We start from the raw sequence: 15587 nt of genomic DNA on the forward strand, positions 1-15587 counted from the left end.
TTTTTGATTTTGGATCATCCTGCATTACTTTTACTCTGTGTCCAACTACTGAAGCAACGTTGGACCTTCTGATTGACAACATCTTCAACGTTGTGCGTCCAATTGCTGGAGCAACGTTGGACCTTCTGATTGACAACATCTTTGACGTTGTGCATCCAAGCCATTTCTTCTTTGTTTTAGGGGATACCAGCATAGTTAATGTCACCCTCTTTGCAGCTAGTTGATCTAAGCTGTGCACCCCTTTCACTTTCTATAGGCCATCTCTCATGTTAGAAAGCAGTGTCTCTTGTGCGTGCATCTCCTGAGGTGTTGGCAAGGTTGTCACTCTATGAATTTTAGGGTGCAAGGTAAAGCTTCTAATGACACAAGACTTGTACTCATCTGAATGGCTTGATGTTGCTGCCGTGAATTCTCCCACCAATCGATTGGACACAGCTCGTGTTCTTCGCTCCGATGGCAATGTTTGAATGCATCCATCTGCAACCGCTTCTCCTGATGCTGCTCTACAAGGAGTCTTATGTTTTCTTGTTGTTTCTCCCTCTGCATATGTTGCAAAAGTGTCTTGCGTTGCCGCTTTGAGCTTGTTTCCTCGTCCGTGCCATTTCTTTCCTTATCCTGCAATTTGCTACTTGTGCCTTGACCAAGCTTTTTAGCGTTCCTATCTCACCGCCTTTGTCTGGTTCTCTTGCAAGCCATGAAGAGCTGCATATTGCCATTTCCATGGAGATGATTAGACAGAGATCATCTAGCTTAAGAGGCGAGCAAAGCAAAGAAGATAGAGACCAGCGAGTTGGTGAGGCCAGCAAAAAGAAAAGCAATCATATAAAGACCACCGAGCTCGTTAGGTGAGCAAAGCAAAGAAGACAATGCCACACCAAATCGTGCAGCTTGTAGGGCGAGGGACGAGCTGCATCTTGCCATTTCCATGGAGACGATCAGACAAAGACCAGCTAGCTGGTGAGGCGAGTAAAGAAAAGAAGACATCTTACAGAGCAAAGAAAAGAAGACAAAGAAAACGAACACAATACCTTGCAACGTAGTAGGAGGCGGCAGGTTCTGAGACAGCGTGGCAGGTTATGTACTTTATTCAAAACATTTGCCAGAGCTGGAGACCTGAAAATTTGAAAGTTTGCGGGGTATTAAAATTTTTACCCGCCATGGTTTCCCCCCTCCCGCGATACATGTCAGCAAAATCTCGCCCCCAAGCAAGTGGAATGTGGCCTAAAATGCTTCAAAACACCAATAGGCCAAAGAGCACGCTATCGGATTTGATGGTGTGCAATGTGAAATGCAATGACCCTTGACATGCTTATGCTTCATATAGCAAGGAACTGCAGGGAAAAAGAAGTAATGAAAATTTGTAAATAGTGTTGGATTTATTAAAAGAAAAGATCTTTGCACATGCAAAAATTGAACATTTCAATTTCTTCCATTCTAGGGTGAATCAAGATACCGATATCACCAACTATCAGTGTTTTCAGACCACCATGCACTAGTCCCACTAGTGTGGATTCCATTTTTTCAATCTATTTAGGTTTTCAACAAACCAAAAAAAAAGTTATGGAGCGTGCCCTCGAATAGGTATACAAAATTTTAGCACAACATTGAAGGTCCCTTAAACCATACCAAATGTTCTCAATTGGATGTGTCCTATGGTTGAGGAGAAGCTCACGTAGTGTACTTTAGAATGATTACTTGGTTGCATGTATGTGCAAAACAAATTTTTGATGCTTTTGCATAAAGTGTTATAACATATGCTATTTAGAACACATGCCTCACATGCCACATCGAACTTGTAACAATTTAATGATCAGATTATGAATTTTACTTCTGTGTTTTTTTCGCCTCATATTGAAGATTGGAATGTGTACTACTGCTTGGATACCAAGTTTGTCAAATTCCATTGAGCAATGCATAAGTTATGGGTTGGGCAAGTTACCTATATACAAAAAATGCCCTGAACCTCACCAAAAATGGCTACACCCAAGCATGCATTGACCCTTTAGGTTCACTATTTATTTATACTTCATTATACTTTGAACTCTTGCTACATGGCCATCCAGGTGTGAATGGACACCTTAGGGTTAGTTAGTATATTAGAGCAACCTAATCCTCAATTTAGGATTGTTGTATTCATTTTTTACTTCATTATACCTTGAAATCTTGCTCCTAGTGAGATAGCCTTCTATACACACACACTCTCTCCCTTGTGTTCTCTTTGATTTGTGAACATTAAGTGAGTTAGTGTTTGCAACTTTGTTTCCATTCAAAGTTAACATCATTCAAGTTCTCCCCACTTTCCAGCAGAAGAGAGACAACCCATAGCCTAAACCCTCATTTCCTCCTCTTAAGACACATGATTGGCGCTATTGATCTCACCTCTCTTGGGGCCAACTTAAACTTTGTATGCACGTTGCATAGTTACTGCATGTCGAATCCCATTAAGACTACCTGGCAGAGTTATCGTTGGCACATCAAGACTACCTGGGCACCCTAAGATGATCCTTCATTATGATCGACAACATCGACTCTTCCATTCCATTCGATTGGCTTATTCCTCCATTGTGATCCATAACATCCACTCTGTCATTTCACTCTATTGGCTTCTTCTTCCTCCATTATGATCCACAACATTGACTCTACCATTCCATTGGATTGGATTCTTCCTCTCGATCCCATGATATCCCATAACATCAGGTGGCCTTGTGATAATGTCCCAGTGTGGTAGACTTCCCTCCCCCCTAGTGAGTTTGATATCCCCCTCTCTTGAGGTCAAAGGTGTGGCAGTGGTAGTGTGGAGAGACCCATTCATTTAGGATCCCAGGAGGCCATCCCATTCCTTGATTACTCTACATGGCTCAAGCTGTTGTTGGATCCTCCTCAAGACCACATATGGCACCCCAGTAGCATAACAACATTGGTAGTCATAGGAGTCTCAGGGGACTTTCATCAAGGATTGTTGGTGGAGACTAGTGTGTTTAGCTCATTCATAGAAGATCTCCTTCTTTCTTGAGATCTTAGCTTATCAAAGCTTAGCTGGTGGGCACATGGCTAGTGATTGTCGGCATACTAGCGAGGTGTTTCCACTTTGGTAACTCTGGAGAGATCTAGAGATATTACTTGTGGGACTACACCAAGGCACATTAGTTCTACCCCAAGGCATAGTATGACTTCCCCAAGCCAAATTAGGTACACTAGTGCATCCTCCATGTATTCACCTCCGATTTGAGCACTGCTCATACTATCACATGAGGGGTTTTAGATTGAATTGCAACAAAAAGGTGAGCAAGGTCTTACTTTACGAGGATGATGGTGGTTGTACCATTATATGGGGGGTTGTAGATTAGGTTGCAAAGGAAAGCAATGCCTTACTTTGTGAGGATGATGGTGTGGACAAGGCCTTGCTTTGAGTCTCACTCACACATGAGCATCTCTGTGTGATGACTATAGGGGTAGCTCCAATATAGCATTGGACTCTAGAGTTACACACTACCTTGCGATGGGAGATCATCAACAACATAGAATCTGGGCACATCTTGAGAGCCTGCCGATATGCCAGTGATGGCTCGATTACCCTACCCCAGTGGAGCTTATCCACTCCATTTGGGTGGATCTCATACATATCCTTTGAGGCCATTTTGAGCGCTGACCTATGATTCAGACTACATGCACTAGTGATTTCTTCTGTACCCCCAGACCCTTCCTATGAGAGAACAATGGAGTTACTTGGCACTATAGGCTCCTATTGTGGCTTTCCTTCCAATAGGGCAGCCAACTAAGGAGGGAAACCCCCCCTCCTTCTCTCATATGTATATTTCTACAGTGTTGTATTTAGTCATACGACTAGTTTTTCTCTATAACTAATAGAAGGATATTTGGGAAAAAAAAAAGGAAGACTTCTAAAAGTTGGTATCTTACATGTCATCAAGATTCAAACTTGACCACATAGTGCACATAAAATCATTTGAGCTATTGAAAATAATGAAGTTGCCACCAAAGATTTTAGCTTGATTGGAGCAAATGCTCATATTAAATACCAATATATCATAATCATCCCTTTTGTTGAGGAGGAGTTGTGTACATTTATCAAGAAAAAAATCCATCACTTACCAAAGAAATAGTATAATATAATGTTAAATGACATTGGTTCTAACATTACTCTGAATGCGAGCAACACCTTTGGGCCTTATTTTTTGTATCATGCAATGCACTTCATGTGAAATGATATGGGAAATCTCTCAGCTCATGACTTGTGTAATGCCGACAATATATACTTAGACTAGGAAGTTAGCCTAGACTAGCTTTTAGCCCTCGGACATTACTTGGGTGGTGGCGAGGCACTATACATATGAGTCTTGTATATAAGACAATTTGACTAATGAGAAAGTACATAATTCCATTCTCTCACAATTGAGAGTTTCTTGCTCTTATGATTGAAGTCTTCTTGTATGCTTTCTCTTCTTTATTGCATGCATGCTTAAGGATTGTGTGGGTGAGTGTGATGGTATGTTGATTCAAGTTCTCTGCTCCTTCCCTCCTTCCCTCCCATGCTCTCACGAGGCATCGAAGCAGAGGTTGATCTTTCCAAAGCTCTCTCTCCACCAAGAGAGGGTTTCTCTACTAAGAGTGGCTAGAGGTGCAAGGCCAGTAAGACCCTTGCATTCTTCCTCTTCTTCTCTCTATCATGCAAGGCTCACGTGTTCTCAAATAGGTGAACATAAAGCCACTTGAACAAATTGCACTCATATTCAAACATATTTGGAGAAATAAAATCATTAGTTTCTTCCTACATACAAAATAAAAATCATATTTATTCTCTTTATTTAAGTATAGAAAATAATTAAGCCGCCATCTTCTAAGGAAAACATGAATTTGAAATAAATTTTATTTAAGAAAGAAAATTACTATCAATCCTGTATTAACAAAATAACCATCAACAATTTACTCATTAAGAATAAGCAAATATTCTCTCTCTCTCTCTCTCTCTCACTTCTCAACTAATCCTATATAAATAATAACACAAATATCAATATCAACGTACTCATGAGAAATAAGGTAATATCCTCTCTCTCTCTCTCTCTCTCTCTCTCTCTCTCTCTCTCTCTCTCTCTCTCTCTCTCTCTCTCTCGTTATTCAACACGTCTCATTTTCATATCTCACTCTTGTCGGATAGATCATATTTGGTCTCTTTGGATTGTACCTACGAATGTTAAAAAATCTTCTTTCATCTCTTCTCTCTCTCTCTCTCTCTCTCTCTCTCTCTCTCTCTCTTTTCAAATCTAAAAATTTTATTACACTCAAATTTATTGAATGATTGGATAGAGCATAAAAATGGATCACTTTTTCTTTGTACACAACTCATCAACAATAATATAACAAACTATAGTTTGAGAGCTATAACCATTTTTAAAAGGATCATCATTTCTCTAGGGATGATTTTTCTAGTGAAGTGAAAGGGTCCTTATATGAACCATGAGCTACTAGCTTTGCACCTACCACTAAGGGCATGACATACATCACTACCTCTTGTGGGACTCTTCTTATGTCCTTGTATCTCTAGGAAAAAAAATAAATCTTCGTACTTCATCAATAGGGATTTAAGATGTTCTAGCATATTATTAAAGAGTTTCTTCCCTAGATGGATCCTCCTATGACAACATTAATTTGATATCATTGGTCTCTCTTTGTTACACTGTTATAGATCACTATTTTGGCAACTTTGAGATATCTTTTGGTTCCTTGCATGGACATTGTGACACTGTCTCTCTTTAAAAAAGTTTTAAAACACATAGAGAAATCAAGTGTCTTATGTTGCTTAGTCAAGATTAATCTCAAAGACTTGATAAAGCTATTGATGATAAGGATTTCACTTCAATTCTAGTTAGCTCCTGATTGGGATTTTTTGTTTTCTCTATGCTTGGTGCAATGTACTTAAGATTCTTTAACGGTATGGTATTTGCAACTTTTTTCATAAGGGATCTAATATTGCCAATTCCTCTAGAAATTCCTAGTTTTTAATTGTTTCTTCATTGGATGGATATTGCTAGTGGCATTTTGGTCACAAATGACCTCGTAATGCCCAAACCAAGATAATGTGAATGTTTGCCCCACCACCCACTTAAACATGGCTTATACTTATAAAGGAGGCTTTATAAACTAGAACAAGTCAAGTACTAGGCCACATCAACATGATGAAGGCAAATCGATAATTTCTAACCATTTGTAGGTCTTTTCTCTAGCAAACTCTAATTAGAATGCTCCTATATTGAAAAGCAATGGATCCTAATATCTTAGCTTGATACTACTCGCACCAATTTATTCCAGGACAAAGTAAACACCCTAGTATGATTCCATCTACAACATGCTTTAGTTGACCACCATTGCAGCTTATAGTAAAGCCTCTAATAGTAGCATTCATCTCATTAGTCTTGTTTCTTTAAGCTTGACTTGAAATTCATGTTGGGAGAAATATCTTGCCCACTTGTTCTAGATGCCTTCTTTTGATGCTATTCCAAGCTGATCATCATGGCTTGTGCATACAATGGCTCACCCAATAACATAACTTTTGATTTTTACACACTTCATACACTAAGGTTACATGCTCCTCGTTATGCACAAAGGTTTAATACTTCAACACTTTTCCATAAGTGATAAATCCCTATTATCATACATGTGCTAGATCCTACATCTATAGATGGTCCACCCTTCTTTCCTTTATATTAGGCCAAGATGTTGACTTGACTTGAGAGAGGTGTTCTCTGGATCTTGAATTCCTTACCGATGGTGATGATGGATCTTGAGACCTTGAGACCTTTAGAAGAGGAGCTTAAAAATATTGATGGTGATGATGGATTTGACAATATGTTGCAAGATGATGGAGTCAAATCCGCATGATGGAGCATCCCCCCTCCCCACCTTTCCCCCTAGCTCCCTCCCCCTCTACACACACACACACACACACACACACACACAAATCAACCAATGATCTAAGGTGTGGCAGTGTATAGTGATATTTAGTTGTAATAAATTAGAGAAAAACTATAAATTTATATATAAACTAGGGGAAGAAGTAGCAACTTCAAGAAGGGGAAAACTCAAGCTACACCCAAGCAATAAATTAGAGAAAAACTACAAATTTATATGTAAACTAGGGAATAAGTAGGAAGTTCAAAAAGGGGAAAACTCAAGCTACACCCAAGAAAAAATCAAAATCTCTCCAAAATCTTAGGGTCCATGGAAGAAACAAGGAAAATAACAACTTCAAGAACGGGAAAACTCAAGCTACACTTAAGCAACAATCAAAATCTTAGGGTCCATTGAAGAAACAAGGAAAAACTTGGGCTCCACCTAAGAAGCATGAATAAACTCGCCCTCCACCCAATCAACGAGTAGGAGAAAAAACTAAGAAGAAATTCAGGATCTACCACCATCAAAAACTCAGGCTTTGCCACTTGAGCAACAAGAAGAAACTAAGGCTCTACCATTTGGAAGTCATGCTCCACGGAAGCAAGGCGTGCAAAAGCTCCAAGTCAAGCTCCTAAGCCATGCTTATGTAATTGAGAAGGGGTCTTAACACTTGATTAATGTGAACTCGCGTGTCTACCAATTGTACAATAGGATTTGATGTAATGACATGATGAGAAAAACAATTAAGCCCAAATAATAACTCAAACCAAGAAACTCCAAAATAATGGCAAAAATATACCCTACATTATTGGAGAGTGAGTTCGGGCTACCAAATCAAGGGAGAAATGTAAAATGAAGCTATACAGAGGTAGAGTCACTCCTGAATTAGAGATTTGAGTCCTAAATTACTCAAAAATACCAATATCATTAGTGCTAGTTACTTTAATTAATGGCTGTATTTTATATAATAAAAAAATTATAGAATTGTACCCTCTAGTAGAGTTGATTTCTCCTTCTACATCTCCTACATGCCATGTGTTGGAGCTTAAACTTTATGGGCAATGTCTATGCCCTCTATAACTTTGTAGAAGAAATTCTCATCGAGAAACCTCTTCTTTAGGCATCTATTTTCTGATACCCAAAATCTATAGCACTCACTATTAAGCTTGATTTCTCCCGATCTACAGCTTATTTGCTCCTTGTAGTGTTGTTGATGATCTCCAAAGGCTGAGAAAGATGTGGATGCCCTCCTTTTGAAGTAGAAGTCCTCAAATCTTGAGATTTGGGCTCATTAAGCAAAGGGGGTAGAAGAGGGAAAAAATTAAATTAGTGAGCTAAAGGCTTAAAAATGTTGTTAATTGGGCAACCCTAGATTGCTCAAGGATGGTGGGTGTCTTTGATATCAACTTGAAATTAAAGTTGTGAGGTGATGAAAATTAGCAAAGAGATTAATAAAAATGGCATAATAATGGTATTAGATGATGTCTTTTATATAGGCTCCAAGTACATCATTAATTTTCTCTAATCAAAGATCACTAAGCGCCTAATGTTACCACAAATCAAGGAGCCATCTCCCCTCAAATCTAGGCTTATTTAATGCTCATAGTTGAGTAATATGCACCCACTTGACCACTTGTTCTAGACACCTCCTTTTGATGCTATTCTAAGTTGATTTTTATCTCTTACACCATGGCGTATGCATACAATGGCTCATCTAGTCACATAACTTTTGATTTTTACATACTTCATAATACTTCTAAGGTTGCATGCCCCCCTTTATTGCACAAAGATTGTATGCCCCCCTTAATGCACAAAGGTTGCACCCTTCTCATCACTTGTGTGACGCTCCCACTCAATAATCACAATACAATTCAAGAAAATAGAATTTTGCACAAATTTTTGAGGTAAAAAGAGAACAATTCTGTATATAATCAAGAAATCTTACAAACAGTATGATATGAAGCACTTTTAGAGGAAAGAGTTTGAACCACCTGACCACCCCTGAGCTATCTCACTCGCACTCTCACTCTCATGAAAATCTCGCACTCACACTTGCACACACACTCTCACTCACACTCTCAATCTCTTCTTTGATTTTTTGTGTATTCCTCTTCTTCATCACACGATGTCGAAAGCCAAAAGTAGCCCTTCTTGAAGCTTTCTTGATCCGTGTACAATATTTTTGGCAATGTTACCCTTTTTGGAAAAATCTTGTTCAGGAAGCTTTCTTCATACGCAGTCATCATTCCCATGAGATTACGTTTTTTTAAAACACTGGGAAAACAACCCTTTTCCATGGTGTGCCATTTGGGCCTCGATGATCCGATGAGGATGCTCAATAGCTCATCTTGAACATTCCATCCTCCTCTTTGACTTCGTATCTCTTTGTTTGAGGTTAAATCTTCATTCTTGACCTCTGTTTAAGACCTGCAATGTCTCGACATGAAAATCTAGGCACAGTTTTAGCACAAAACCACTCAAAACCCACTTTGGAGTCACCAAACGGATATGAAATAATTTAAATCACAAAGATTTCACTTGAGCAAAGTTGTTCTATGTACAAAACAGAAAAACTCTCTCATACAAAACTTCGCCTAATTCCACCTCTAACCTAATCAAAAATCACCCACAAAAATGGCAACTACCTGAAAATGACCAGAACTAAAAATTTCCTGCAACACAAAATTTTGTCAAAACATGTTAGATGTCCTAACAAAACATTCTACACACTTTCTACAACAAAAATTTAGAAAAAATATTTATACGAAATTATGAAGCGTCAACTTATTTTTCAATAGTCTGGTTAATAGCCACCATATGGATGGAAAATATTGTTGGACTAGTGTTACATGCTTGGGACATGCTCAAAACTGTAGGGCTACAACCTCAAGCACCTTGTCTCAATGATGTAGGCTACAACCTCAATGATGCTCAAAATTGGAGGGCTACAACCTCAAGCACCTTGCCTCAATGATGTAGGTTACAACCTCAATGATGCTCAAAATTGGAGGGCTACAACCTCAAGCACCTTGCCTCAATGATGTAGGGCTCTTTTTTGGAAGCCTAAATGACCTTGTTATACGGGTTTGGAGGACTTGCCTATGCATGACGTCTTGTATAAGGATTATGATTGTATAGAGCTAGTTGTATGGTTGGTGTGGACTCTTAGTTTGGAGGTTGAAAGTCATATAAACTAGACAATTTGGATTCATATAAAGGCCACACATTCCCTCGTGCATCCTATAAATTTCTAGTTATCACCTCTTTCATAAAGCAATATACATCCCTCTTTGTATTTTTTCTATATAGCATTCAAGTTCCCACCTTAGTAATATTTTCTATAATGGTGTTTAAGTTCCTCACTTAGGAACGCAATTCTAGAGAAATCTTATGCTTCAATTTGCACTTGGTTCTCATAGTATGAGTGCAAAAATGATTATGTTGTGTTTTCTCTTTCATGGTATTATATATGGCTACTATAATCAATATAGAGATAAACCCTACTGCAAATACCATGAGTGCACAGAAATCAAGCCCAAAGACTCAGTTCCACAACCGAAGATACAAATGGATATTTCACTATATCCAGGGACATGGTATAGTGGCTATTAAGAGTTCCAGTTGGGGCAACAACAACTCGTCGATCTGTTTTGGTGGCGAGTTGGATTCCTGGGGGAATCCTTGTACGAAGGGTAAAATTCGGTCGATTCTCTTGAGGAAGTCGCTACAATTAGACTTTGAACAATGAGGGACCAATTTACATTTGCTCCTCAAGTATGAGTGCAAATTATATGGTATTATAGATTAGGATTTAAACTATTTTCTTTGCAAGTTGCAATTAAACAGAATGACCAATATAAATCCATCAACAAATAATTTAGTGGTATTTGGGTTACTTGACCTCACACTTAAAATTGTATCCATGATGTGAGTGATTCCAATGGTCGAGACATTCCATTCAAGCTTAACTAGAATGAAAAGAAGAAGAAAGTCAATGTTTCTACTGTATCAAGAAAGGATATTATGCCAAGGAGTAACAAGTGAAAAAGTTTACTTTGAAGATGAATCTCCTCTTCATCACTCACAATGATCATGATATGGAGGTTTGGTTTTATTGCAGGGGAGTAGTCATTGTGGACAACCCTTAATACCTAGCTGGATGTGGCATAAAGTATTTGGTCACATGACAACTCTGGCAAATATCCGTGAGAAGGATTTTGTCATAGACCTTCTACTTGTGCAAGGCAACTTGATGGATACCTCATGGCATATGGCGGATTATTGAGTAGTCATTTTGAGAAAGAATGGCAAGGTGATTGGCAAAGGCACTTGATAGCACAACATCTATTAGCCTTTTGCCTTTAGTGTGCAGTCTGACTCCTTGACTGTGGCGTAAAATATTTGGTTAGTTAAGTTTGACAACTCTATTGGATATGTAGGACTTTACGGATACTTGTGAGGCTCATTAAACTTACTCAAACAAGGTAAATATTAGAGCAATTTCTCCCTCACAAGAAAATGGACACCCATGCTTCCAGAGGCTCTAGAATTGGGCGTACTTCCCCCAAAAAAGTTTCAAAATTTAGAAAGATGTGAAGATGGTTGTTAATGGTTCATAATGACATAGGGACCCACCCCCTTATGAAAAGGGCATGGTCTAACTTGAATCCATGAACTCTTGTTTGTGAGGTCAAAGCTCTACCACTATGCTACATGTTTACCCTTGCATACCACAACTTTTTGTTGCATTTCTTTTCTCTTTTTTTTTCATATCTTTAGTAATAAAAAAACCATTATATCTCAAGTTAGTTATATTACTTACTCCTACTCTAATTAAATGGAATAACACATTAAGGCTATTGCACCACAAATATATATTGAGAGGATTCAAATAGCATACTCTTTCATATATTACTTGCTCCTACTCTAATTAAATGGAGTAACACATTAAGGCTATTGCACCATAAATTCAAAGAAGATACTCTTGCAATAGTACTCAATGTAGCCTAATATATTTATTTTAGCACTGTGATGTAAAAGGGTAATGTTGTTGAGTTGTTTGTGCTCATTGGAGGTGGTTGTCTTCAAAGTAATCGTACTGAACAACATGCAGTTAAATTCTAGACTGAGTTCGATTATTATTCGATGGCAAAGATGCGTCCTCTCGTCCTCTGGAATCTAGAGAATATGGAAAATATTTTTGCTGTGCAACAGTGGCTAAAATAGATAGATAGGCACGGAGTAATTTATCCAGATAGCGAGTGCGGGCTTCCGAGTCCCGTCTCCTGGGCTGCATCTTAAGCCATCATCATCATGGCGGCCTCTGATCTCCCTTCTGACGTCCCGCGGGAACGATTCCAGGGCAAACCCTCAAACGTCAACGCGTGCCACTGCAGCTGCAGTGACTACCTATCTTTGCAACTCCTCAGCTTCGGTCCTCTCGTCGCCGCATCGCACCATGCCACCGCTTATATTATGTGCTGCTTCCTGTTGCACTACACAGAGCAAACAAGCTCGTGTATTCTTAAGAGCTTTACAGAGAATTATAGATAGGAGAACGCCACGCACGCTCGCTCGCTAGCCAGCCGTAACGTAGATCAGAGAGCAAAATGGCGGAGCAGAACACCTCTGGGATTGGGACTCCTTCGGTGGGAGACCCGGGCATTTCCATGCATGGAGTCACCGGGCGGGAGCCTACCTTTGCCCTGAGTGCGCTGTCCGTGGCCGAGGAATCGGGGGCACCGTCTAATTTTGCACTGCCGGTGGACTCCGAGAACAAGGCCAAGCGGATCAAGCTTTGGTCCGCCGCGCCACCGCACATGCGGACCTTTCACCTGTCCTGGATCTCCTTCTTCACCTGCTTCTTGTCCAGCTTTGCAGCGGCGCCACTGCTTCCCGTCATCCGCGACAACCTGGACCTCACCAAGCTCGACATTGGAAATGCGGGCATCGCCTCCGTGTCCGGATCCATCTTGTCCAGGCTCCTGATGGGCGCCCTCTGCGATCTGGTCGGGCCCCGCTACGGCTGCGCTTTCATGGTTATGCTGACGGCACCGGCCGTCTTCTGCATGGCCACGGTGTCCACCGCCACTGGATTCATACTATCCCGCTTTTTCATCGGCTTCTCGCTCGCCACTTTCGTGTCCTGCCAGTTCTGGATGAGCTCCATGTTTAACGCTGAGATCGTGGGCTCCGTGAATGGCACCACGGCCGGCTGGGGCAATTTGGGCGGCGGCGCCACTCAGCTCATCATGCCCCTCATCTACGACCTCATCAGGGGCCCCATCGGCTCGCCAGACTTCTCCGCATGGCGTCTTGCCTTCTTCGTACCCGGCGTGATGCACATAGTCATGGGCCTCATCGTGCTCATTCTGGGTCAGGACATGCCCGATGGCAACTACAAGGAACTCAAAACCAAGGGCACTCAAGTGAAAGACAGCTTCTCCAAGGTAATTAAGAACTTAAATCATATTAAGTCGGGTGCAATTGATTAATCTGTTTCTGTGCTGTGCTGTAGGTTTTCGTGTACGCAGTCACCAACTATAGGACCTGGGTGTTCGCCCTCTCTTACGGCAATTGATTAATCTGTTTCTGTGCTGTGCTGTAGGTTTTCGTGTACGCAGTGACCAACTATAGGACCTGGGTGTTCGCCCTCTCTTACGGCTACTGCTTTGGTGTGGAGCTAACCATGGATAACATCGTAGCACAGTACTTCTACGACAGGTTCAATCTCAACTTGCACATGGCTGGCATCATTGCCTCAATCTTTGGCATGGCCAACATCGTGAGCCGCCCCTTTGGAGGTGTTCTGTCCGACTGGGCAGCTCGGAGCTTCGGCATGCGGGGCCGCTTGTGGGCGCTCTGGTTGGTTCAGACGCTGGGGGGGCTTTCTTGCGTTTTGCTAGGTCGCTTGGGGAGCCTAGGGGGGGCCATCGTGGTCATGATTATCTTTTCGTGCTTTGCGGAGGCTGCAGCAGGGGCTACCTTCGGCATCATCCCCTTCATCTCGCGCAGGTACGTACGTCGCATACAATAATATAGAGTTTTGCAGCTGTGCAACTTTTGTTAATGGTCAGTACTGACGTACACATCTTATAAGCGCTGTCTTTTGCAGGTCTCTGGGCGTCATCTCGGGCTTCACGGGCGCGGGTGGGACGTTTGGCTCCATGCTCACTCAGCTCATCTTCTTCACCAGCTCCAGCTATTCCACCGAGACGGGCATCACCTTCATGGGCATCATGGTCATCTGCTGCTCGCTGCCCATCGTGGGCGTCTACTTCCCCCAGTGGGGCGGTATGTTGTGGCCGGCCTCCAAGCGGCCCGACGCCACGGAGGAGACCTACTACGCCAAGGAGTGGTCTAACGCTGAGCAAGACAAGGGCATGCACCAGGCCAGCATGAAATTTGCCCAAAACAGCAGAGGCGAGCGAGGGAGACGCGTGGCATCTGCCCCTACCCCACCCCAGGCTGGAACCCCCCTGCACCCCGTTCACGAGCTGGCCTAGGCACCTACGCAGCAGCATACGAAGTAAATTAATAAGCAAAAGGTGTGGCTTTTGTATTATTAATAGTAAAAATCAAATATCATTTTAATGCGAGTGATTTTAACCCCACTGTTTCTCTCAAGTAATTAATTAATGCAAACCAGAATTTTGGTGCCATATTCATATTCTCTCAAGTTCCTTCAATTCAATAAATAGTAATCAAAAGATTTGTCATTTTAAGAAAAAAGTAGTACTAACTCACACTCAAAACCCGCATTACCTCTTTCCTGCCCACAATTCCAAAAAACTACATCCCCAAAAAAACACAAAAAAACATTCAAATTTTTCAAAACCCACAAAAAGCAAAAAATCGCACTCAAATCACTCGAGATATTCCATCGCCAAATCTCATAGCAAGAATCACGAAAAAAAACGGTTGTTCAAATTTGCATTGTATTCCTCGCACATTCCTCCCACAACAAAAATGCATAATTCCTCCTCGAATCGCTAGGAACAGGAAGTATCCTACCATGAAATCACGCGTCAAAATTTGCAAGATTCCTATCAAATATGTGTTCTTTTATTACATCCCACGTTGTTTGTCAAGAAACACATGTAGTTCACATCGAATTACATGTCCACGAATCACGCTCTCAAAGAAATGTGGGCCATTCCTCATCAAAAAGAACACGTGTTATTCTTCAAGAAACTAGACTATTGCAAAAATTGAAAATTTCAAAATTAGCCGGAACTCAATTCTACTCAACAAGCTAAAGCTGCCAATATATAATTCATTCATGTACACACATTATGAGAGATTTGTTGAATCCACCTATAGAGGAGAGTTCTTTGAACAACACCAAATCCCAAGCACCCTCTAGGGAACATTTAACCGACAGAGCTGAGCTTGTGTAGAGACTAATAAGAGTCACACCACTTGGGTAGTTGACGACACAAGTTGTGATAGGTTGGATGCTAGCTAGAGGTGACATTGACTGGGAACATGAGAAAGATGAACTTTGTACCTTGTATATGGACGGTGAGCTCCTTGAGACTCGAATCCCCAACCACTATTTAAAGAAGCTTTGCTTCTTGGTTCATCATCAGAGATTTGATCCTAGGAGTTTATCCAAAGTAGCAATCTCACTAAGGAAAGCGTTGAAAAAGAACACCCATAAAGCCACCCATCATCTAGGG

At 41.0% G+C, this 15587-nt stretch overlaps 1 protein-coding gene across 1 annotated transcript; it reads left to right on the forward strand.

Annotated features, from left to right (window-relative positions):
* The first annotated feature begins 12262 nt into the window (after nucleotides 1–12262).
* LOC147605800 (high affinity nitrate transporter 2.4-like) lies at nucleotides 12263–14496 on the forward strand. Its single transcript, XM_086792701.1, has 3 exons — nucleotides 12263–13355; nucleotides 13514–13920; nucleotides 14021–14496. Exons 1-3 carry the CDS (start codon nucleotides 12516–12518, stop codon nucleotides 14409–14411), a joined length of 1638 nt encoding a protein of 545 aa, XP_086648827.1. The 5' UTR covers nucleotides 12263–12515; the 3' UTR covers nucleotides 14412–14496.
* The last annotated feature ends 1091 nt before the right edge of the window (nucleotides 14497–15587 follow it).

Source organism: Cibotium barometz, chromosome 58 (assembly GCF_041138505.1).
Source record: "Cibotium barometz isolate CiBa-2024 chromosome 58, ASM4113850v1, whole genome shotgun sequence".
Classification (NCBI taxonomy): Eukaryota; Viridiplantae; Streptophyta; class Polypodiopsida; order Cyatheales; family Cibotiaceae; genus Cibotium; species Cibotium barometz.